The 25,742-nt window shown below is 40.9% G+C and overlaps 2 protein-coding genes, 1 non-coding gene and 1 pseudogene across 11 annotated transcripts in view; 2 read left to right on the forward strand and 2 right to left on the reverse strand.

Moving 5' to 3' along the window:
* On the reverse strand, positions 1-19,525 carry MGME1 (mitochondrial genome maintenance exonuclease 1). 7 transcript variants are annotated; one of them, XM_077750213.1, is made up of 5 exons: positions 19,453-19,525; positions 17,989-18,567; positions 13,024-13,240; positions 1,512-1,644; positions 1-1,120 (listed from the first exon to the last, which is right to left on the reverse strand). In XM_077750213.1, exons 2-5 carry the CDS (start codon positions 18,497-18,499, stop codon positions 959-961), a joined length of 1,023 nt encoding a protein of 340 aa, XP_077606339.1. In that variant the 5' UTR covers positions 18,500-18,567; positions 19,453-19,525; the 3' UTR covers positions 1-958. The 7 variants fall into 7 exon arrangements, with proteins under 7 accessions (XP_077606339.1, XP_077606335.1, XP_077606334.1 ...); XM_077750209.1 differs by lacking the exon at positions 19,453-19,525 and adding an exon at positions 19,206-19,319 and having other exon boundaries at positions 17,989-18,564; XM_077750208.1 differs by lacking the exon at positions 19,453-19,525 and adding an exon at positions 19,206-19,319.
* Positions 5,936-6,484, reverse strand: LOC144220059 (DPY30 domain-containing protein 1 pseudogene; annotated as a pseudogene).
* The window catches only part of SNX5 (sorting nexin 5), a 24,038-nt gene continuing 17,777 nt past the window's right edge, over positions 19,482-25,742 (forward strand). The window contains exons 1-2 of one of the 3 annotated variants that reach the window (XM_077750205.1): positions 19,559-19,636; positions 19,880-19,950. In XM_077750205.1, coding sequence (XP_077606331.1) covers positions 19,903-19,950 — 48 coding nt within the window. In that variant the 5' untranslated portion in view covers positions 19,559-19,636; positions 19,880-19,902. Of the gene's footprint in view, positions 19,637-19,879; positions 19,951-25,742 lie in introns of all 3 variants that reach the window. The other 2 variants (XM_077750206.1, XM_077750204.1) reach the window with 2 other exon arrangements.
* On the forward strand, positions 25,130-25,365 carry LOC144220090 (small nucleolar RNA SNORD17). Its single transcript, XR_013331617.1, has one exon. It is a non-coding gene; the product is annotated as a small nucleolar RNA SNORD17 (small nucleolar RNA).

Raw genomic sequence — 25,742 nt, forward strand, 5'->3', positions numbered from 1 at the left:
TCTTTTATTTCTTACAATTAACAGTTAATGAAAGAAAAAAATGATTGTAGCACCCTACTATTGTAAGACCACAGCTGTAACTTAAATGCTAATGCATCCCGTAAAAGAGAGAACCTTTCCCCAAAGCTACAGTGACCACTTAGGTTGCCTGATCCCAGTGACAATTAATAATTTTTATTATCAAACACAAAAATTACTGTTCCGCCTGGCTGAAAAATCTCACAAATGATACTTTTTCCTCCATGTACATGGCTCACTGACTCAAACCAGAATGTAGCTGCTAAGATATCCATAGTTAGGAATCTCAGACCAGGGTCTGCACACCTGTGGGAGTTATTCAGTGTATGCTAAGGGGGCTGCCATCGAGGCTCCATCTTCCCAGAGAGCAATGTTTATCTGAGGCTAAGGAATTACATATTTATTTTCCAAAAAGGTTAAATGGAAGCTTTTCCCCCGAATGAAATATACAGAAAACTTCAATACATAAAACCAGTTCTAGGAAGCTGCGCTGGCAGAAGAAGCTGACTGATGCAAGCTCCTCCCATTCCCCACGCAGCCTGATTGTGTGTCCCCTTCCTTCCCGGGGCCACCAGGGGAACTTCTGCACACCCAGCCTCACCCTCTCCAATTTCAATTCAGAGACTGGGCATCCTTATTGGGATAACAGAAAGTTAGACTGGGGAGTGTCCAAGGGACACCAACGCTGTGTGTATTCTGCTTACCCTTTTCAAGGTAAGTGATAGACATCACTTACTAGTGCTTCTTTATATGCTCAAGTCCAACCCTTAAAATCTAAACTTCTCTGACTTTTCAGTCTTTTTGGCTGTGATACATTTCAAATAATACTTCCACTTGTGTTATGTAGCTCTCGGATCCTGTGGCATCTCTACAGTAAACATCAACATATCTTCCCAAACCATGAGAAACTACTGAATATTCCCAAACAGTGTCCTGTCCCCTAATCTGTCTTCTGAATATCCTGGTTCTTTTCCTTCTTTGTATATTCTTCTAGTCGAAGAAGCCACTTGGCCCAGTACTGGGAGCAGAGCTCAGTGCCCATGAAATGCGGGTGAGCCGGGGATCCATCTTTGTAGGCAACCACAATTAAGCCACACTGGACCTAGGAAGAAGCACAGGGTGGTTCCAGTACTTATAAGGCAGGGCCAGAATTGAGGTTCATTTCCTTCTTGCTTCAGGGCAAACTCAGAACAAAATAATCTACAATAATATCTCCTAAAGGTTTCTAAGACGGGTTGATAAAAGATTGTATCAGGATACATAAGAACACAAAGATGACAAATAAGATATCCCAAGAATGGACTGTAAACATCAAAGCACTATTAGCAATGACAGAAAGCTCAGGAACAGAGGGAAGTGCTTCTTAAGGTGGTAAAAGGACAAGGAATGGAGTAAATGGTGAAAAACAAACAGAACAAAAATCCCAGGGAGTTAAATGGCCATATATAAGTGTCGACCAAGGTGTTACGTAAGCTGAGGTTCAGTTTCCTGACCTGAAAGCTGTAGTTGGCATCATTATTTATGGCACCAACGTAGGCCACAACCTGCAGCGGGTTGTCAAAAGTATTTCGGATATGAGGTTTTGGTTTCTCCGATGTCTTCCAATCAATCACACAGAGCTTGCCCCTAAAGAGAAACCAAAGGAAGCCTTAGTAGGGAACTGTTCGAGCTGAGAAACTAATAGGTTAAGTCTCTTCTTAGGTATAGTTTATTATCACCCAACGACCTTTCTCCACTTTTCTTTTAAAAAAATATTTTTTAATGTTCTATTTATTTTGAAAGAGAGAGAGAGGGAGGGAGAGAGGGAGGAAGAGAGGGAGGGAGGGAGGGAGAGGGAGAGGGAGAGGATCCCAAGTAGGCTCTGTGCTGTAGAGCCTGACACGGGGCTCGAACTCACGAACCATGAGATCATGACCTGAGCCAAGATCAAGAGTCAGACACTTAGCCACCCAGGCACCCCTTTCTCCACTTTTCAAAATGACAGCTGCCCTTAGCTTTACTTCTGAGGATTAGAGAAGTGTGATGTTCTCTTTCTGTTGAGCCCTGTATTCAGGTCAATGACAGGCCTGTCTAGGGTGTGATGGGAAGTGCTTCCGGAAGTACCCTGCTGACAGCAACAGGGGCGGGCCCATGTGGTAGTGCTAGGGAACTTTTCCACAGTTCTAGTTTCTAAACTTTCTCAAAATTCCTTTGGACTATCATGGCCTCCTTTCCTTTAACAGTTGACAGGGTAATTGAAACTATGTCTCTATCACTATCTCAGTTGATGAACCACAACAGATCAATAGCAGAGTCCCCATCATAAAGGATGAATCATCATACTGCTTCAGAAATCATCTTGCTCAGAAACCAAAGCTGAGGCTAAAATCTATCAGCATTTAATAGGCACCAACTATATGCAGAGATACAGATAAGGAGACCTGGTCCCTGCCCTAAAAGTTTACACACAGGGGAGGGTGTCTTCCTAGTAGGGGTATTGGGGGAAACAATTCCTGCCAGTTTCTAAAGAAAGTCAAATAACCAGTGCATTCTCTCCATTCTCCCTCTCCTGGTGGGATTTTATACTTGCCAAGTGCAGATATCAGAAGATCATAGGGCCAGCAGAAGGACAACTGGTGACTATCTGTTCAATCTTTCATGATTGCAATTTTTAAAAAAATTTATTTATTTATTCCAAGAGAGAGTGTACCCGAGTGAGGGAGGGGTAGAGGGAATTCCAAGCAGGCTCTACACTGTCAGCACAGAGCCCAACGTGGGGCTTGAACTCACAAACCATGAGATCATAACCTGAGCCAAAACCAAGAGTCAGATGCTTAACCATCTGAGCCACCCAGGTGCCCTACATAACTTCAATTTCAAAACCAGCAGTTTAAAGGGAGATTTTGTACCAAATATGCACATTACGTACCTGTGACCTTAGCTCTAGAGTTATAACCCTTGCCAGGTATTTATAAAGTCAGCCTAGAGTAGCACTGCCTAAATGAAATAATATATAGGCTACATGTTATTTGAAATTTTCTAGTAGCTACATCAAAAAAGAAAAAAAGACACAGGTGAAATTCCAATATTTTATTTAACCTAACATACCTCTAATTTGATCATCTCATTATGTAATAGGTTACATATAAAAAAGTTATTAATGGGATACCATATACTCTTTTTTTTTATAAGTCACTGAAATCTACTTTGTATATTTACAGCATACCTCAGCTTTGACTGGCCACATTCATGTATTCAGAGGCCGTATGTGGCTAGTGGGGACTCTCTTAGTGCAGATCTAGAGAGAGTTTCACTGTCTCTGTCACTTTGTAATATTTATAATCTATGCAACTGAAGAGAGGGCCCCAGTAACTGCAGAACCTCAGTTCTCAACCTGGAGCAAATCAAAATACCCTAAAACAAAGATTTCTGACATGGACCACCATTTCTTGCAAAACATACTTCATAGTGTAACTTGCAGAGCTTAATGTGGAAAAGAGTTTAGTAGTATGAATCCAAATTAAAACTGAACAAAGAGTTCAAATGAAAAGATGTTCAGTCTAACCTAAGTGAAATACAGACTGAAATTTTGAGATGCAATGTTAATACATGGTGTCTAACACTGTGTCATTAAAACTGTGCAGAAATAAGCACACTCCTATCTGGGAAAACTTCCAATGCCCATACCCTTTAATGTAGCAATTTCCCTCTTAACGTATGTGCTGGAGAGAATGGTTTGATACCCTAGGGGTAAATGCCTGGAAAAATGCCATAAAAGTGACAAATGCCTGAAAAATTTAAGTATTCATATCCAGGCCTACTTCAGACTAACTAAATTTACGCAAACCATCTATATCATCCACTAGCACAAACCAGCCAATGAACCTGTGCACCTGACTAGAGAAACCGTCACAACAGTATACAAGGAGACACGCTCACTGGTGCAGCTAGTGATTGTGAAAAACTAGAAATTGTCTGAATTTCCCCAGCAGGGAAATGGATATGGTTCATTAATATAAAGGAATACCAAACAACAGTTAAAAAGAGAGAAGATCAAAATAATCACGCTAACAGTTATTGAGTAGATGTATTCATTTTAAGTACTAAACAGAGAATGTTTCATTTAGTGTCTAATAACTCTATGAGGTAGGTCCTATCTTTTGTCTTATTTTATTTTTTTCTTAAGTGGGCTCCACGCTGTGCATGGAGCCCAACACTGGTCTTGAATTCATAACCCTGAGATCACGACCTGAGCTGAGATCAAGAGTCAGACGCTTAACCAACTGAGCCACCTAGTGCCCCTGTCTTATTTTACAGTTGAACAAATTGAAGTACAGAGAGGCTAAGTAGCTTAAGGTTAAGATGAAAAGCCAGAAACAAAACCTAGGCAGCCTGACTCCAGACCCTCGTATCTTACCAGCTTTGTGATGATACATATCTAGAAACTTCTCTATACTGTGACTCTTACAGACGCGTGTTAACAATACACAGTGGTGTGTATATGCAAACTGGCAGTGTACCTGTGCATGCATTATACAGTGTTGTGGGTGTGTTAAATAATATAGCAAGTCGCCTAGAAGGATACAGTAGCAAACTTATCACATTGATTGTCCTCGGCTAGGGGGCTGTGAGAGTAGGAAAGAGGTGGTTATAGGTGATGTGAGGTTAATTTATGTTATATTAAAAAAAATCGGGAGCAGATGTGACAAAGTGTTAATTCTGAGTGGTGGAAAATTACTAAAAGAGAAAAGGATGTGGCAAATCTATATAAACTAATAAGGATCTCTAGAATGTTTTCAGAGTGTAAAAAGGCAGGGTTTGGTATTTTGTGTTAGTAAGTGGGGCTAGGGACAAATTATTGTACATGCAATCATAAACTACCTCAGGGTCACAAGAACTTTTAAACAGAGGTGAAAACCAGGAAGGGGTAGAGAATTCTAGGAAGATGGAAGAAGACGACGTGCCAGAAATCTGCATGCCCACCTTGACAATAACTGCAGTGGCAGAATCTGTCTGATCCAGGTACTGGAAATCTAAAGCCTACTGAAGGCTTACATGGTACACTGTGGTGAATTTTGGTCAATTTCAGCTCTTAGCAGTTACCCCTCCCTCCTGCTCATGGGCAGGCGGCTGTGCACATGCTCCTGGAGCCGGGTCCACACAGCTTGTGGGAATGGGAGGGGACAAAAGGGACCCCGTCCTCTATGCTCACATGGAGGATTGCCCTTTCTGTTCACAGAGGTGTAGACAAGCCAGGGGTAGCAGTTGTTACTGCACCTCCACCCACTGCTGCAAGCCCCCCTCCCTCCACCTGCCTGACTTCCAGGGGATTTAAAGGGCCAACACCCATTTTTTCCACCCCTTCATTTTTATCTTTTTCCCCTTTTGGGAATTAGACACTAACGACTACAACATCCAAAAGCAACTACATATATGGAGAAAATTAAAAAGTGACAGTGCCCGTCCAGGGAGAGGCACAGGCTCAGAAAAGACCTAAGAAGACCTTAAATTTATACCTCAGGCTGATCCTTAGCAAAGAGCCTGCAACAACTACAACAGCAACACCCCAAACAAAAACAACAAACAAAATCTGGCAAACCCAGGAGTAGAGGGAGAACCTGATTTCCAGAATTACATATTAGCTTCAAATCCCCAGTTTTCAACAAAAAAAAGTCACAAAGCATACAAAGAATCCAGAAAGTATGGCCCAAAGAGGAAAAAAAGATATCCACACAAATTGTCCCTGAAAAAGATGTAATGGCAGATCTACTAGACAAAGACCTTTTTGGTCTTAAAGATGCTCAAAAGCTTCAATAAAGGTAAATACGTGGGCAATTATAAAAGCGAGTATTATTGTAACAATGATTTGTAATTCCACTTTTTGTTTTCTAGAGTTTAAAACTTGAAGCAAGCAATGTATTGCTCTTAGGTTGGTTGATCATACAAATCTTTGATCAGTGTTTACTGAAACATCAGATAGCACTGGCTCATCGTGTTCTTCCACTCTGCTCAAGTGAGCTGCCCCATACAGATCATTAATTTCAACTTGGGGTTTGCTGGAGTCAGCGGCTGTAGCCTCTGAATGTGAAACATCTTCACTCTTATTTTCTATACTCATTCTCATCTCCTTCTCGGATTGTTCTTAATCTCTCCACAGTTCTCCTGTTCTTTTTCTTGCATTTCCAACTCCTGCTCGACTATCAGCTATTGCTGCTGAAACATGGGCTTCTCTTACTTAAGTCTCTCCCTCACTTCAGGTTCCGTTGGAGTCAGCCATTTTGTTTTGTCTCAGTAGCTCCAGGGTCACATTTTCCTGATACCTGTAAATCTACGATACTACATATTCCATTGGATCCACTGGGCAAATTCTTGCCACTTCTGCAAGACCCCAAGTTAGACATGTTCCAAGGTACTTATGAAGATATGTTGGCTCCCTTTCTCTTACCCTTACCCTGCCGATAGCATCCCATTGCTGGCAGTGAGCCATGCATCTCAGGAGCCAGAGACTATGCCCAGCAAAGGGGAAGGGGTTAGTGGGTGGGTGGGCAGAAGGTGAGTGGGTTGTTTTCTACATAATTTAAAAGATTAATAAAATTATTAATTTATGTTTTGGGGCACATAATATATAAAGACAATTTTGTGATATCAACAACTGAAAAGATTAAGGACAGAGCTGTTAAAGTAGCACTTTGTGGATGCCATTGACGTTAAATTGGTATAAATTCAAATAGAGCCCTGTAACTGGGATGTTAATGTAATCCCCAAGGTAATCAAAAGGAAAATAGCTATAGAATATACACAAAAGGAAATGAGAAAGGAATTGAAACTCTTCATTACAAAAAAGGAAATAAAACAAAAGAAGACTGTAACATACGGGAAATGAGATCGAAAAGGTATAATGCATATAGAAAAAAAATGACAAAATGGAAGAACTTCCTTCTTGTCAGTAACTACTCTGTTGTTGTTTTATCTACTTATTTTGGGAGAGGGAGAGAGGAGAGAGAGAATCCCAAGTAGGCTCCATGCTATCAGCACAGAGCTAGATGCAGGGCTTGATCTCATGAACTATGAGATCATGACCTGAGCTGAAATCAAGAGTCAGATGCTTAACTCACTGAGCCACCCAGGTGCCCCATCAGTAACTACTTTAAATGTAAACAGATTAAACTCCCCACTTACATTTGGCAGAATGGATAAAACATGATTCCACTATAGGTTGTCTACAAGAGATTTACAGTATAACCAAAGATACAAATAGGCTGATTATGAAAAGATAGAAAAAGATATTCCATGCAAATAACAACTGAACGAGAGCAAAAGTGGCTCTAAAAGCAGACAAAATTGTCTTTAATAAAAGGTTCATGACATCAAGATATAATAATTATAAACATTTATGCACCTAGTAACAGACTATCAAAATATATGAAGCAAAAACTGGAAAAAAAAATGAAGGGAGAAATACAGTTTTGTTTTTTTTTTAAGTTTTATGTTTATTTAAATAATCTCTACACCCAACATAGGACTCGAACTCCAACTCTGAGATCAAGAGTCACATGCTCTTCCAACTGAGCCAGCCAGGTGCCCCCAAAATACAGTTCTATAATACTTGGAGACCTAAATATCTATTTTCAATAATGGGTGGAACTAGACAGAGGGTAGGTAAGGAAATAAAGGACTTAAAACTACACATTAAGTGAAACAGATTAATGGACATATAGCACCTGCTACCCAACTGAATACACATCTTTTCAAGCACACACAGGAATCTTCTAGGACAAACCATGTTAGACCATAAAAACTAAGTCTCAATATATTTAAAAAGATGCCATACAAAGTATCTTCTCTAATCACAAGACGAAGTTAGAAATCAATAACAGAAGTAAAACTGGAAAAAAAAATCACAAATTTGTGAAAATGAACACAATCAGCCAAAAAAAACAAATCACAGGGGAAATTAGAAGATACTGAGATGTATAAAAATGAAAATACAGCAAACCAGAGCTTAAAGAACACCACTAAAACAATATTAGAGAAGAAATATATAGAAATATATACCATTAAAAAATAAGAGAATTAAATCAACATCTTAACCTTACAACTTAAAGAACCAAAAAACAAAAATATAAACCCAAAGCTTCAAAGTTTATAGAAGGAAATAAGAGATTAAAGATAAATGAAATACAGAATGGAAAAACAATAGGAAAAAAAATCAATGAAACTAAACATTGGTTTTTTGAAAAGATCAACGAAATTGAAAAACTTTTAGCTAGATGGATTAAAAAAAAAGAAAGACTCAAATTCTATAAATCAGAAATAAAATTGGGGGGGGCGACTGGGTGGCTCAGTTGGTTAAGCATCCACCTTTGGCTCAGGTCATGATCTCATCGCTCATGAGTTTGAGTCCCATGTCAGGCTTTGTGCTAACAGCTCAGAGCCTGGAGCCTGCTTCAGATTCTGTGACACCTCTCTCTCTGCCCCACCCCCGCTCATGCTGTGTCTCTGTCTCTCAAAAAAATAAATAAACATTAAAAAAATTTTTAAATAAAAAAAGAAATGAAATTGGGGACATTACTACTAATTCTTCAGAAATAAAAAGAAAAAGAAGAGTACTATGAAAATCATAAGCAAACAAGTTGGATAACCTAGATAACACAAAAGCTACTAGGACTAAATCATGAAGAAACAGAGTATCTGAATAGCTTTATAATTACCAAGGAGATTTTATCAGTATTCAAAAATCAACTGGCAAATAAAAGCTCTAGACCTGATGACTTTATGGGTGAATTCCACCAAACATTTATATAACTAATACCAATTCTAAAACTTTTCCCCAAAAATTGAAAAGTGGGGAACTCTTCTCGACTCACTTTATGAATCCAGCATTATTGTGATCCCAAAGTCAGACAAAGACACTAAGACTGCAGAATAATAATCTTTATGAGGGGGTGCCTGGGTGGCTCAGTTGGTTAAGCATCCGACTTTGGCTCAGGTCATGATCTCATAGTTCAGGCTGTGAGTTTGAGCCTCATGTCAGGCTCTCTGTTGTTGCTTTGGATCTTTGTTCCACTCTCTGCCCCTCCCCCACTCTCTCTCTCAAAAATAAATATTACAAAAAAGTAATCCTTATGAACACTGATGTCAAAATCCTCAACAAAATACTAGTAGACCAAATTCAGCAACATATTAAAAGGATTATACACAATGACAAAGTGGACTTTATTCCTGGAACACAAGAATGATTCAACACACAAAAATTAACCAGTGTAATGTACCTTATTAACAGAATGAGGAAAACTACATAATTACCTTAATTGATGAAGAAAAAGCATTTGACAAAATTAAATACCCTGTAATGAAAAAAATACTCAACTAGCTAGGGATAGAAAAAACTACCTCAACATAGTAAAGGCCATATAGGAAAAACCTACAGCAAACATCATACTCAGTGGTAAAAGACTAGAAGGTTTTCCTCTAAGATCAGGAACAAGACAAGGCTGTCTGCTTTCACCATTTCTACTTAACAGCATCTGGATGCTCAAGTCAAAGCAATTAGGCAAGAGAAAGAAATAAAGAGCATCCAAACTGGAAAGGAAGAAAAACTATCTCTGTTCGCTGATGACACAATCTTTTATATGAAAAATTCTAGGAGCGCCTGGGTGGCTAAGTTAACTAAGCAACCGCCTCTTGATTTCAGCTCAGGACATAACCTTGCAGTTGTGGGGTTGAGCCCCATGGCAGGCTCCACACTGAGTGTGAGGCCTGCTTGGGATTCTCTCTCTGTCCCTCCCCTGTTCATGCATGTGATCTTTCTCTCCGTCTCACAATAAATAAAAATTAACTTTAAAAAACCCCACAACTCTAAAGAAGCAAAGTAGCAAGACACAGACTCAACACAGAAAAGTCCATTGCATTTCTTGAAAAATAATTTTTTTTTAATGTTTTGAAACTGACGCAGGGCTCAAACCCATGAACCGTGAGATCATGACCTGAGCCAAAGTTGGATGCTCAACCAACTGAGCCACCCAGGCGCCCCAAGTCCATTGCATTTCTATACATAAACAATGAACAATCTAGAAAGAAAATTACAAAAACAATTCCATTTATAATCACATCAAAATGAATAAAATACCTGGGAATTAAGTAAGGAGACTAATGACTTCTACATTGAAAAGTACCAATCATTGCTAAAAGAAGACATAAATTGTAACATACCTCATGTTCATGAATTAGAAGATTTAATATTAAGATATTCATACTACCAGCATGATATATAAATTTAGTACAATCTCTATAAAAATCTCAATGACAATTTTTTTTTTAATGTTTTATTTATTTCTAGGAGAGAGAGAGAGAGAGAGAGACAGCGTGAGCAGAGGAGGGTCAGAGAGAGAGGGAGTCACAGACTGAAACAGGCTCCAGGCTCTGAGCTGGCAGTCAGCACAGAGCCCGACGCGGGGCTCGAACCCACGAACCGCAAGATCATGACCTAAGCGAAAGTCGGACGCTTAACCGACTAAGCCACCCAGGTGCCCCTCAATGACAATTTTTGCACAAATAGAAAAACTCATCCTAAAATCCATATGGAATCTCAAGGGACTCTGAACAGCCAAAATAATCTTGAAAAATAACAAAACTGGAGGACTCACACTTGCTGATTTCAAAACTTACTACAAAGCTATGATAATTAAAATAGTGTAGTGTGGTGCTGGTATAAAGACAGACACATAGACCAATATAAATGAATAGACAGTCCAGAAACAAACCCTCACCATACACAGTCACATCACTTTTGACAGTGGTATTCAATGAGGAAAGGGCAATCTTTGCAACAAATGGTCCTGGGGAAAGTGGCTATCCACATTCAAAAGAATGAAGCTGGACTCCTACCTAACACCATATACAAAAATGAACTCAAAATGGATCTATTTACAAGTAGTCAAATTCATAGAGACTGAAAGTAAAATGGTGGTTGCCATTTTACTGGTGGTTCCTACCTAACATCATATACAAAAATTAACTCAAAATGGATCAATTTACAAGTAGTCAAATTCATAGAGATTGAAAGTAAAATGGTGGTTGCCATTTTATCTGGTGGTTCCAGAGGCTGGAAACGGAGAACACAATGATTACTTTAATGGGCCCAGGATTTCAGTTTTGTTTTGTTTTGTTTTTTTCTTTTTTTTACAAATAGTTTATTGTCAAATTAGTTTCCACATAACCCTCAGTGCCCACCCCCACAAGTGTCCTCCTCCATGCCCACCCCTCCCCCCCGCCACATCCATCAGTCCTCAGTTTTTGTCAGCATTCAAGAGTCTCTCATGGTTTGCCTCTCTCCCTTTCCCCCACCATTTCCCCCCTTCTTCTCCCCCTTGTTCCTCCGTCAAGTTCCTCCTAATCCTCCTATACGTGCAAACATATGGTATTTGTCCTTCTCTGCCTGACTTATTATGCTCAGCATAACACCCTCAAGGTCCATCCATGTTGCTACACATGGCCAGATTTGTTTCTCATTGCCATGTAGTATTCCATGGTATAGATAAACCACATCTTCTTGATCCGTTCGTCTGTTGATGGACACTTAGGCTCTTTCCATGTTTTAGCTATTGTTGAGAGTGCTGCTATGAACATTGGGGTACATGTGCTCCTATGCACCAGGATTTCAGTTTTATTAAGATGCAATGTCCTGGAGATGGATGGTGTTGATGGTTGTACATTATGATGTATGTAATAATGCTCAACCGTGTACTTAAAAATGGTGAATTTTACGGTAAATGTTACGTTACATATACTTTACCAGATTAAAGACCTTTTTTAAAAGAAAAAGTGGGGATGGGCAATTTACTTTCAATAGCTTGGATTAACCAAATGCATATATTACCTATTTAAAAAGTTTTTAAAATTTCTGAACCTTAATTTTCATATTCTCAATGTTGATGCTTTTCACTTAAAAAGCAGAAAACAAATGTCAGTACTGTGGACAGCACTGTTAAGTGTTTGGTGTCAGGAACTTCTTGCAGGCCTTGGGTAGAACTGATCTAACGGCAGCCTTGGTTAATCTAAAGGGCAGCTAAAAATAGCCTCTTAAATTTCTAGGCACATAGGCCTCTTCTTAAGGCAGCTATGGCACAAAACTGTGTGGTTGTCTAAACTTTCCAGACTAACGAATATTCTGTCAAATTTTTTAAATTTAAATTTTAACTAGAATTCCAAGATTACATTCACAGGTTTTCCCTATCCTGTGCTCCATACTGCATCCTTTTGGAATAGGGGTATCTGCAGGTTATTATCTCCCTCGGAATATGGAGTAAGTGGGAAAAACGGTAACAGCAGCAATTTAAAAACCACAGGAAGCTTTAGCAAGCTCAGAGTTCCTATCTATGTCAAACATTGCCTGAAAGCCAGGAAAAGAGCTGATTTCCGGGGCCAATAGAAAAAGGTGCAATTTTTAGGAAAATAGGAAAGAGAATGCAAGAATCAAATTGGATCTTGTGGCTGGTAGTTTGCTTGAGCATAAGGGGGGAGGAACACGCTGGATATTGAAAACTTACACTTTTCTCCAGCAAATATTTCAATTTTGCAACACAGATTTATAAGAATTAGGAGGCTCTTCCTCCTTTATCTGTCCTGCTCCATACCCAATTCTTTTTTTTTCTTAATTTTTAATTTTATTTTAGAGAGAGAGAACAAGCAGGGGGGAGAAAGACGGGGGGGAGAGAGAGAGAGAGAGAGAGGGAGAGAGTCTCAAGCAGGCTCTGTGCAAAGCACGGAGCCCGACACAGGGCTTGATCCCATGGCCCTGGAATCCATGACCTGAGATGAAATCAAGAGTTGGATGTTCAATTGACTGAGCCACCCAGGCACACCCTCCCCCCCATTCTTTTACTTATCATATAGGTTTTGACTTCACAAGGCTACACCTTGGCAGGAATTCAGAGGAAGAAACAGTATTCAACACGCATCAACAGTTTCACCCCGTGTTAATTTATCTCCACACTTTGATGGGAAAAAAAAAACCCCAATACTTACTGATACTCGGCCACACAGTCCAGCAGACCTACATACTTTAAGGTCTCATGTTGAACAGCACTTTCAAGAGCTCGTACTCCACTGACATCTTTCAGAATATGCTGGACACTTTCGATATATCCAGATTCGAGGTTCTCATCTCTCTCTTTCAAGTCCCCTTGGGGTGAAAGTATGCTTTCCAAGGCTTTATGGAACCGTTTCCCTTGTAAAAATATGTCTGAAAAGAAAATGAGGGGAAAAAGAAAAACAAACAAGAACAAAGCTAGTACTAAAAAACAAATACCTTAAAACCTCTGAATAGTAAAATTAGAAATTACATTTAAATTAGAAGTTACCTTTAAAGTGACGACCTCTAAAATACACATTTCAGCCTCTTGTGAAACCTAAGAATGCACTCTGAAAACCAAAGGGACTAAAATAGGTTGAACAATAAAATTAATTAAAATAAAGAATTTCTAGGAGTAGGCCAAAGCTATAATTGAAGATCTGGGGGCAACAGGATCACATCTAGTTTAGGGGACTGTGAATTTAAGTATCCATTTTAGTAACTTAACTGGTTGTGATAAATAATTATTAGAAATTTAAGGAACTTTGGGGCACCTAGGTGGTTCAGTCAGTTAAGCGTCTGACTTTGGCTCAGGTCATGACCTTGTGGTCCATGGGTTCGAGCCCTACATCGGCCTCTGTGCTGACAGCTCAGAGCCTGGAGCCTGTTGCAGATTCTGTGTCTCCCTCTCTCTCTGCCCTTCCCCAGCTCATGCTCTGTCTCTCTCTGTCTCAAAAATAAACGTTAAAAAAAAAAAAGAAATTTAAGGAACTTTGCTTCTGTTCACCATTCTTTTTACAACCAACACTTAATAAACACAGGTGGGGGAATCCTCTTACTAACAAGCTTAATGAATGGCAAGGTATGAAAATCAAGGCATATACAAATTAAAAACAACAAATTGGATGTTTTGGGACTTAGGGATGAGGAGAAGAAATATGTAACACTCTTCTGCATTTTTTTTTGGGCTAGAAGAGCCTAAGACAGTTGCTCTGTCCTGAATTTTTTTCCTCACATGCTTAAAAACATTTGACATACAGTTGACATGTTATATCCATTTCAGATACACAACATAATGATTTGATATCTGCATATCCTCATACAGTTTTAAGAAAAAAAAACCCCAAACATATTTAATAAATCCAAGAAGTTCTACATATTATTCACTTGGCCCTTGATAAGGGGAGGAGACAAAGAAGAGGCACTGTGCTAAGCAGTGGCCTTGGAGTTTTCAAAATATTATTTAACTTTCAAACACAACAATCCAGCAAGATAAGAATCATTACTCCCAGTTAATGAATGAAGCCTACACAATGCTGTTAATCTGCCCCAAAGCAAAAAGGTAGACCAGCAGCTTGGCACCAGAGTCCATGATCAATTCTAGTCTATTATACAGCACAGTGAGGAATGCAAAATCAGGGACCATCATTTAGATATACACAGAAACAGAGTAGGAAATATACATGCATGGAGATGCCCATAGAAAATGAGGAAAACAATCTTATCCATAAGGTAATATCAACACCATATTACGTTTTCAAGTATTGTTTTACCAGGATTTTGAAAGGTCAGTTTTACCACTAGCAAAAAAAATGGAATTGTTTCTGGGGAATTACTTGGAGAGTTAAATGAAATTCAGCTGAGGAACTGAGTTACTACACTCCAAATTTACTTGGCTCAATTGGACTTATTAGCATATGAAAGGCCTACAAGAAATTTAAGACAGATGGAATTAAAACCTAGGTAAAAGTACAGTATTCATCTATAGATTAGCTTAATGAAGAACACAAACATGTTAAAAACAAGAAGAAAAAAATCCCACGTCATCAATTGCCAAGCAAATAAACTCATTCTCCATTGTGGACTTAACCCCTGGCTGGGCTCTTCACATTGAAGAGGCAACAAACATGGGAAGCTAGATTACAGGATCCTTTAGATTGTTAGACTCAGAAATTAGAGAAGAAATATATAATTTCACTCATACACAGAACTTAAGAAACAAAACAGATGAACGTAGGGGAAAGGAAAGAAAAATAAAAGAGCAAGACAATCCATAAGAGACTTTTAAAAAAATATTTTGAGAGAGAGAGAGAGACAGAGAGACAGAGAGAGACAGAGAGAAGGAGCAGGGCAGGGGCTGAGAGAATCCCAAGCAGGTTCTGCACCAGCAGCTCAGAGCCCAACTTGGGGCTCAATCTCACCAACTATGAGATCACGACCTGAGCTGAAATCAGGAGTTGGATACTTAACTGAGCCACTCAGGTGCCTTGAGACTCTTAAATACAGAGATCAAACTGAGGGTTGCTGAAGAGGTTTTGGGAGAGGGGATGGGCTAAATGAGTGATGGGCATTAAGGAGGGCACTTATTGAGATGTGCACTGGGTGTTTTACCTAAACGATGAATCACTAAATTCTACTCCTGAAATCATTATTATACACTTGATATTAACTAACTTGGATTTACATAAAATTAAGAAATTTTTAAAAAGAAAAAAGATTGTAAGGCTCAGAACATTAAATATGATTGAATTTGTAAAAGTAAATTTTAAAAGGCACACATTTATTGCAGAAAGCATCAAGTCAGAGTATTCATTCAGTGAATTAAAGGAATGAAATGTTTTCAAGTTCTAGTATATATAAAGTGTGTAAAAAAAAATCCAAGAGTCTCCAAGATTCTGACTGCTAGAACTGGCAAGATTAAAAACTCACTGTAGCAAAAAACTGAAGAAACCCCAGCTCTTTCCACTATGACCAACACTTTACATATAAATCAAAATAAAACTCTGTTATCCCTGACAATCTTCAAAAGGTAAATTGATACTTGAAAAATTGACCAAATGTTTGAAAGAATGCCAGCTCTGGGCACATCTCTATGCTCTAGCCTTTGGGAAGAGCAGGCGGAAAGGAATTTATCAATATACTATTTAAAAGCTGCCTCTCTTGACCCATTAATGAATGCAGTGGATTAGGACATGCTCTTTTTCTTTATTTTTTTCCTTTCTTTTTTACTGGTGGGGAGGAGCAGGACACTAATCTTCATGTGTCAAATCTTCCCCCTTATGGGGGGAAAAGTTATTCTGTTTCTTTTTTAAGTTTTATGTTTATTTTTCTGAGAGACATAATGTGAGGGAGGGAGGGGCAGAAAGAGAGGGAGACAGAATCAGAAGCAGGCTCCAGGCTGAGCTGTCAGCACAGAGCACAAGGCAGGGCTTGAACTCACAAACTGCAAGATCATGACCTTAAGTCGGACACTTAACCAACTGAGCCACCCAAGCGCTCTGATTCTCCCTGTTTCTTAAAATTGATCCTGAGTTAACTGAGAAACACATCAGAGTATTAATCTAAATTAACAAAGTTGATTATATGTAACATCACCATAGCTTTCTCTCTGCTTGGGATACTGGAGCTCGTTCATATTCCCAACAGAAATTCCTTTCCTTTATCAAGGAGGTCCCAGAGCACTTTTTTACTCTGTGTTGAGGGCTAGAAGTTCTAGGTTCCCACAAGTCCTAGCAGGCTTCTGCCTTTACTTTTCTGATTCAGTAATTTCAGGATTCCCATAGCTATGACATTCCAAGTTTAAGGAAAATCAAAAACAACTTCCCGTGTGGAAACAATGTCAATTCTAAATTCTAGTGGTATAAATAAAAAACTTAAGATGCCATTAAAAGATAATTTTTATGTGGCTTCTTTAGAAAGCAGAGAATAGTTCAGTCTTTGTTACTTATTACCTAAAGGCAGTTGGCCCCTGCATAGATTCTTGGCCCCACACAGCTGAGGAATGTTCTAAGGGATTAGGACCTTGACCATTTTTGCCATAAGCAGGTGCTATCTATATACATACTTAACAGATGTGACCACATGTTTAATGTGTTAGCCACAGTTTTTTCTAAGGTGTCTCAAATAAGTGCATTACTTTTAAAATAAAAAGAAAAGTGCCTTGTACCACCTACTAGGGGTACACATATTGCTCAGGGAAGCATGGGCTAAGGAATGATCAATGTAAAACATAGCTTTAACAAAAGACAACTAAATAATCTTGATAGGGACCAGTCTACCTGTGCCAATGGTCTTTCGTCTCACCTTGCTTTTGAATGGAAACTGTTTTTAAGGAAACTATTCTTGGGGCCCCTGGGTGGCTCAGTCGCTTGGGCGTCCAACTTCGGCTCAGGTCATGATCTCACGGTTCGTGGGTTCGAGCCCTGCGTCAGGCTCTGTGCTGACAGCTAGCTCATAGCCTGGAGCCTGTTTCAGATTCTGTATCTCCCTCTTTCTCTGACCCTCCCCTGTTCATGCTGACCACTTTCTCTCTCTCTCAGAAATAAATAAAACATTAACAAAAATTTAAAAAGGAAACTATTCTCCTTACTTGTCTAAGAAGTAATAAGTTAGGAGTGACAGCTAAAGTTTGTTTAGTCTCAGTTACTAATCAAGAGCATCTGATTATCTCAATTTACCAAGCTCTCAAACATAAATTATGTGTTCCAGCTTATTGCCAGTCTTTAAATTTCGTGGCAAGGAAGATAAGTAGAGCAAGGGGTATTTCCTAGATTCAAAGTAGCATGCCCAGCTATGTAGAATTCCGTTATCAGGTGAGTGATCCCTTTACTTAATCAAAGAAAACAGGCAACTCTAATACTCAAGTTTGTACCTTATAAAACAATTTTCTACATCATTTGATTTGATCAAATACTTGATCTCTGTGCTTCAGTTTCATCTATGAAATGGTAATAATAGTATCTATACTTCACAGGGCTGTCATGATGACTGAGTTAATATAATGTGCAATTTAATGCTAATTATCATTTAAAAGTAGCCCCTCACTAGCTCAGGTCAAAAATAGCCTCATTCTTTTGATACCAGTGCTCTGTTTTCTAGAAAACATAGTAACCATACAGAATCAGAATTGAGAAAATTACTTGAAGAATATTCTGCAAAGCCATCTTCTCCCAGTTCCTGAATCATCCGCTGTTTCCACCTCTCCAAATAGAAAATCTGTTCCGATGTCATGGTCTGTTGAAGGACCTTGGTCACACTTGGAATTGTATTTCTTTGCAAAGGGATTCTCAAAGGAATTGTAGAACTTGTTGCATTTGGTTTCATGCTTCTCTCTGGATTGTAGAGAGGACACCAGTTTCCTGGAACTTTTGCTGCCTCATCTTGCTTTGGGGGCTTACACTTACTCACAGGTCCATAAAGTAAATTATCTTCCTCGAACAATGATTCTGGAGTCTGAGCAAGGCCTTTGGATGACAAGACAGACTGTACTAAATCAGAATACTTTCCTTGGTCCACTTCTTCATAAGGGTTCACTTTTTTCTTCCGGCCACAGAAATAAGAGGAAGTGGAGAAATCCACACGGGCAGTTGGTTCTAGAGAAAACCCCTTTGAACTTCTGAGCTGCCGGCAGATGGTCTGAAACATCTTCATCTTTAGATGCTTTTTCACTTCCCTCTAGTCTACTTGCAATGTTAAGGCCTTTTATTTTTGCATTCCTACTAAAAAGAAAAGTGGTATTAGATACCAAATGGATTAAATATTGAACCGCCAAAATGAAAGCCGCATTAGCTTAAGGCACATCAAACTGTATTCCATTAAGCTTTTTCGACGTGTTTGGACTAAAGTTATTTCCAAAGAAAGACTCTCTTAACAGGCAGAAGGACCAGTACTTGTTAAATGTAAAATACTACAGGTTGGGGCAAGGCGTCCCCGATATTCAATCAGAAGTAATGGGGCGCCTAGGAAGGGAAGCGTGTGTGAGACACACAAAGCCAACGTCCAACCCGACCTACAGCGGTCACGACGGTCCTGGTTAACCACTGACCCCTACATACCAGGCTCCCTGCTAAGTACTCCGCGCGGAGACCTCTCATTTAAACTCGCTTTAAGGTGGGTACTACAGTGACACCGTTTCACAGACGTGGAAACTGAGCTTCTGAAGGGTCCCACCAGGTCGGAACGGGTAAGTGGTGGTCAGAGCGGCCCACCAACGGGATCCGTAGAAGACGGCCTCCGCCTCCGTCCTACGTGTGGAACCACGGGGTGGGGACTGGGACGGCTGGGGCTCCTCGTGTGGAAAACGAGATAAGAAAGAGAAGGCTTAAATAGAAGCCCAGCTCACGACACGGGTATATACCTCTAAAGCCACCACACTTCGATTAGCTTCCAAAGTGCCGACAACGACTCGGTACCCGTACTTTCCTCGGGCCCGCGCTCGGATCTCGAGTTTGGCTCCGCCCAAGGGGCGGCGGTCCCGGCATGCACTGCGATGCTCGCAACCCCCCGCAGCTAGCCCCTCCTTCACTGCCATGGACACTCCCGCGAATCGTGAAGAGTCCCACCCCTCGGGCGTTAGCGCGGGCTCCCCCAAATCGCGCCCTTACGCTCTCACGATATCTTGTTTACGTCACAGCTCGTCGCCATCTTGGACTCTGGCTGAGTAATAAATTCTCCCGCACGAGAGCGCGGGCTTTCTTGACACGTGCTTTGCTGGGAGAGTGGTCGTTCCTTCTCCGCGTCCCTGTCACGGCCCGGAGGCCGGTGGTTTCCGCGTGGCCCGGAGCGAGGGTAGGCCCCGCGTAGCTTTTTTGCCCGGCTCCAAGATGGACGGCAGCGGGGACGGGGGGAGGCCGTTCTGGGGGAGCACGTGTCCCGCCGCTGGCCTTTCCCGGGGCTGCTGGGATGGTGGCGGAGTCCGGAGGCCTCCTGCCGCCGTCGGTCAGGGAGGCTGGCGGAGGCGGGGCCGCGGCCGCCCCTGAGAGGCGCCCCGGAGGCGGCGGCTGCGGCCCAGTCTCTTCTTTCCTCGCACAGCCAGGCGGCCCCCGCTCGAGGCCATGGCCGCGGTTCCCGAGTTGCTGCAGCAGGAGGAGGACCGCAGCAAGGTGAGGCCCTCGCCCTCATGCTCCAGGACGGGAGACCCCGCCGACCTCCCGGACCGCCACATTCCTTCTCTTGCCCCCCGGGGGTTGCTCGTGCAGCCGTGTCTCCCCGCAGAGGTGCCAGCCGTACCCCGCGCGCCCTCTGCTCCGTCCTTTTTAAGGGCTCTCCCGGCGCTCGCTGCGGACCCGAGGCGAGACCCGGCGTCTCGAGATGGGTCTCGTGGCACGCGCCCAGGTGGCGGGTACCGAGGGCGCGCGGCGAGTCCCCGGAGCTCCTCTGGAGACTCGGGAAGGTGCGGTCACGCGGAAAGTTGTGGGAGCTCTTAGTAAAGACCGAACAGGGAAGGCGAAATCCACTTGACGTGCGGCAGATGGCATAATTTGGTTCTGTTGTCTTCAAACTGTTCCCCTCTTGCACTTCCCCCCACCCCGCACGTTGGGGAAAGCTCTCTTTGGCCCTTATACGGGGGAAATTCCGTCAAACCAAATCTGAAGTTTGTTCCTTCCAACTTTGTAAACGCCATGTGCGTCACTGCGGGAATTCTGTAATTTTTAGACGTTCTCCAGTACTTGCTGAACATAGTTTTTACGTATAAAATCCTGTGTGTTTATGTAAATTGTTCCTGTGTCCCCTAAATCTTGAGATCTAAAAGGTAACTAATGCAGTAATTTCAGGTTATTATAGATACTCCAGTAAAGATTTAGAGGCCAGTCTCTAGGCTTTTATTGGTCATTTACACTTAAGATAGTTTCGCAATTTGTAGAGATGGGTGCGGGCCACATTATGTGCAGAATCATCACCAGGAAAGTTTTTCTGACCGAAAATGAAAAAAGAATACAAGGCGCTTTCAAATGTAAATAACCTGTAAAGCATCTTAGAGTTACATGTACTTAGAGAAGTCAGAAACATTGTTTGATTGCACATTTGGAGAGACTTTCATCTTGTCAGTACTGAAGTTAACACACAGCTAGATTCTTCCAACAAAGTTACTGTTGCTGTGATAGCTTAGTTTTTTAATGTTTATTTTTGAGAGTAGGGAGCAGAGGATCTGAAGTGGGCTTCAACCTGACAGCAGAGAGCCCCTGGTAGGTGAGATCAAGACCCCGGCCACCCAGGTGTGCCTCACTGCTCTGTTACTGAAACGCAACTTTGTGTGTGACCATAGGGTCTCGATTGGTAGGGTTTTTGGTTTTGGTTTTTTTTTTTTGAAAGTTGAAAGAAGTAAAGTTTTCTGTGCATGTTTTTTTTTTTTAACTAAGTGGGAACTTGAGACCATGATTCCTTATAAAGTTATAATAGTGGTAGTTTTCTCTATAGAAGTTTATAGCAAGTTCCCCTCTTGCTCCAGATTCTGTTTTCTACAGCTCTTTTGAAAGGGGTTAACTCCTTCAACTACCTTCCTGTTACTACACGATCTTGTAGCTGGCTTTTAAAATAATCTTAACACCATGCTGATGCTCCAGCAGAAATGGAAGTTTATAAAGGCTTTTTCCTGCCTGTTGGTTTTAGTGGATACTGGAGAAGATTGTACGGAATTTTTCTGATTTTTTTTTTTAAATTACAGATATTGGGAAGTAATAAAGCTTAGTAAAATGCTACTCTAAAACTCCCAGCCCTATTTTGCTTTTATCTGTGATGCTTAGCCCTGTGGATCAAATCTAGGTGGTTTTCACTGTTGTGCGAAAGGGAGTTTGGGACTAGTGTGAAAAAACAGGAAGTCAAATCATAGGCAAACTGTCCTCTTGCCATAATACAGCCTTGTTAGTCAACTGAAATAGTTGACATTTTTACTGAAAATGTTTTAAATTTAAATATTCTGGTTATTTTGGGATTAACATGAGGATAAGGATTCGTGGGGTTTAAGTACCCTAGTAAAATAGGGAACATAAATGATTCTTGAGGGTTTTGAGTGTTTGTACAGTCAGTGCTCTTTCTGGCTTGTTCAGCAAAACTGAAAAGAATATTGGTTTGTATTTATTTGGTAGCCTGATAATCCCGTTTAGTTACATCTGTTAGCTTTTTTTTTCTTTTTTAATGCTTTATTTATTTATGAGAGAGAGACAGCGTGAGCAGGGGAGGGTCAGAGACAGAGGGAGAGACAGAATCTGAAACAGACTCCAGGCTCTGAGCTAGCTGTCAGCACAGAGCCTGACGCAGGGCTCAAACCCATGAACAGTGAGATGACCTGAGCTGAAGTCGGACACTTAACCGACTGAGCCACTCAGGCACCCCTAGTTACATCTGTTAGTTGAGAGTATTGGGATGTGTCTCCTTTCCCAGAAAGCAGTTAGGAGAAGAGCTGTATGATTTTTTTTTTAACTAGTCCTCAACTCATAGGAAAGATTGTATCTTGGTGTTTAAATTTAGAAAAGTAGGGTTTTCCCAAGTTCAGCTCCTGAAAAAGTTAACTAAAATATTAACACCATTAGGCCTTTTCTTCATGATAAATTAGTATTGAGCTTCCCTGTCCCCCAAAGTTCTCTAGTATCTGGAGTTTTTCGTGGATAGAGGAAAATAATTGGAGATTATGCAGAACTTTGTCCCTGCAACAATGATAGTTATCCTGGCCTTAAGTCATTTTGTACTTTCTAGGTTCTCTGGGCCTTTCCTTTGTCAAAAAGTCATTAAAATAATCTTAAATTGTTACTGGATTGAAGTTAAACACATAAAAGCTTTTCAGGGGCTAGGTGATCCCCCTCCCCACCTACTTCTATTATAACTTGGCCTTTCACTAGTTGGTTATATGGACCTTTTCCTTTAATTTTCTAAGCTCAGGAAGTATGACTTCTCAGAGCTGCCCAAACCTTAGTTCTGGATCAGTAGCTTGCACACAGTGTCTTAGGATCCTCATTTGTGAACACTAATAGGTCATAATCTACTCACTTTTGGTGGGGGGGGGAGGGGGACTGTAGGAAGAAATGGCCAAGGGAGAATTTTCTAGATTCTGCAATTAAATTCTCATTTGGTGAGACCTAGATTATGTCTAATATAGAGCTTTAGTTTAAAGAGGTTTCTCAACCTAAGTACTATGGACATTTTGGTCTTGATAATTTTTTGTTGTGGTACGTACATTGTAGGGTGTTTAGCAGTGTCCCTGGCCTCTACTAGGTGACCACTCACTTCTCTCCAGTGGTGAGAAGAAAATTACACATTGTCAAATGCCCTCTGACTGAGAATCATTTGTTAACTCTACTCCCTAAAATGGTGTGTTATGAGTGGGGCAGGTCATGTTACGGAGGTAAATACTTAGTAAGCTAATTTAAAACTTTGTGAAGTCTAGGATTGACAAATCCTGAGGAAATAATGTGCTATATAAAACATAAGCATTGTTGACCGTCTTTGGAGTTAATTTTCCCCACAGTAGTGAAGAACCATACCAAAAGATGGTAAAAGGTGGTTTTCTTCAGCAAGTTCTGGGCAATTGAAGGTTACAAAGGAGCAGATCAGTGTTTACCAAGATGGAGTTCAGTGCCACTTTGGACAGTGGAAACCTGAGGCTCTGATGACAGTACTTGCAGAGCATTGTGGGCTGGGATCAATTGAGTTACTTTTTTTAATGTTTTATTTTTTTCTAACAGACAGTGTGAGCAGAGGAGGGTCAGAGAGAGGGAGACACAGAATCTGAAGCAGACTCTAGGTTTTGAGCTGGCTGTCAGCACAGAGCCTGACGTGGGGCTTGAACCCATGAACTGTGAGATCATGACCTGAGCCAAAGTCAGATGCTTAACTGACTGAGCCAACCAGGTGCCCCCCCCCTTTTTGGGGGGGGGGGGTGAGACAGACAGACAGAATGAGTGGGGTAGGTACAGAGAGATAATTCCAGACAGGCTTGTCGTCAACACAGGGCTCAAACTCAAGAACTGTGAGATGTGAGATTGTGACCTGAGCTGAAATCAAGAGGTGGACATAACCAACCAAGCCACACAGGTGTTCCAGCCATTGAGTTACTCTTAAGACTCTCCTCCTAAAAGAAGGATGTGGAAATCATCAGCTGTTTCATATTCCAAATGGAAGCCATAAGTACACAGAGGAGAGTGTATAAGTTGTAGTTGGAGGCACAAAGGATTGACTGAACTTTGCTTTCGAAATTGGGTCCTTTTTTTTTTCCCCCCTCCCACTTCTCCTTTCACAAATTTGGTGTAATTTTTTAAGGTACTACTATGTGGTCTTGAGAGAAAGAGTAATTTTCTCAAGACAGTTGCTTATGTTAACCTGACATGCATTTTCTGCCTGAAGAGTTTATGATTTACATGTTTTGGTGGGCCAGACCCATAAGTTTTCCTGCTGGTTGGTGTGAAACATGAAGAGTACAAATGCAGATGTTACTACTTCCAGTGCTTTCACTTGACCTTTCATAGAGAGCAGTACAAAACTTGACCATTGGTTCCAGGGAACTGGTGAGTGATAAAATGAAGAATTGTAATCTTTATATCAAAATGTTCTGGGAAACATGCCCTACTTCTGACACAAAGCAGAAATCCCCCCATGAAGCAGGCAACCTTCTCTTTGTCTGCTATTTGTGTCTCAAATTTAGATGACAGAAGCTTAACCTCAGACAGTTCTGTCCATGTTGCTGAACCATCTTCATTGGTGGTGAAGGTAAATTTTTTCATTCTCAAACCTATTTCTGTTTCATCTTGGGTTGATCATAAAATAAGATCCTAAGAATCAGGTGGTAAATGCTTCTGAATACTCTCATCAACATGAGTAATGTGTAAAATGTCAGGGTTTCAGAGGGCTGTGGACTAATAGACTAGGGAACTGCTGGGAGCAGCCTGGGGATGCAGAGGACTTGAGCTTTGAATTTGTTCGAGCTACATTGTCTGTAGCATTGGTGTTTTGCTTGCCAGCAAAGATTGGTACGGAAGTTCTTTTTTTTTTTTTTTAAATGTTCGTGCACGTGCGTGTGCGAGCGAGAATGAGTGGGGGAGGGGCGGGGGGAGGAGACAGAATCCCAAGTAGGCTCTGCAGTTTTCAGCCCAGAGCCTGACCTATGCCTTGAACTCACAAACCCTGAGATCATGACCTGAGCCAAAAGCAAGAGTCATGCTTAACTGACTGAGCCATCCTGGTGCTCCAGTAAATGGATTTCTTGAAATGAAGATATTTAAGCCAATAATTCAACTTAATCTATTTCTGATTCCTTGTTGGAATTTGACTAGTTCATAGGCTTGCAGCTTTGTGAAATGATGATTCGGTTTATCCATTCGCTGAGTGCGCTGCACTGACCTTCTTCCAAGCCTCAGTTCCTGTTCTAGGAACTGGAGCTATGTAGCCTCCAAATGCCCTGCGGTCTGCAGTGTTCTACTGTGGACAGCTTGTGTGTTGGTAGACTACTGGTAGGAATGGTTGGTGTCAGCAGGGGTGGGGCCCTCTGGGTCCCATCTCACCAAGATGAGTGGTGGAAATCTGATCACTTGCTGTAGCCCTTTATCTAGTTTTTAAAGCATATGACTAGCTTCCATAGCTATTAACTGTATTTGTAGCTAGAGATTTTCCAGAAGTCTTTGGTTCTATTGTCTTTGAGGATTAAGATGCTATTGGCAGGACTGAATTCTATAGGAGGGAGGAAAGAGGCAGATGAAGACAGAATAGCAATACTTGAACCATAAAGAGGAGTTTGGGAGGAGGATATGGCATTGGAATTTCTAATAGAGCACTTCCTAATGAATTGGAACAGTAATAAAGTATGTTTCATAAGTATGATCATGTGAGTCTTGCTTTCAGAACTAATGCAGATCTAGAGTGTCTGCAGCTGAGCATTTTTTGTTTATTTCCTCACTAATAAGTATTG

Source organism: Crocuta crocuta, unplaced genomic scaffold, assembly GCF_008692635.1.
Source record: "Crocuta crocuta isolate KB4526 unplaced genomic scaffold, BGI_CrCroc_1.0 scaffold209, whole genome shotgun sequence".
Lineage (NCBI taxonomy): Eukaryota > Metazoa > Chordata > Mammalia > Carnivora > Hyaenidae > Crocuta > Crocuta crocuta.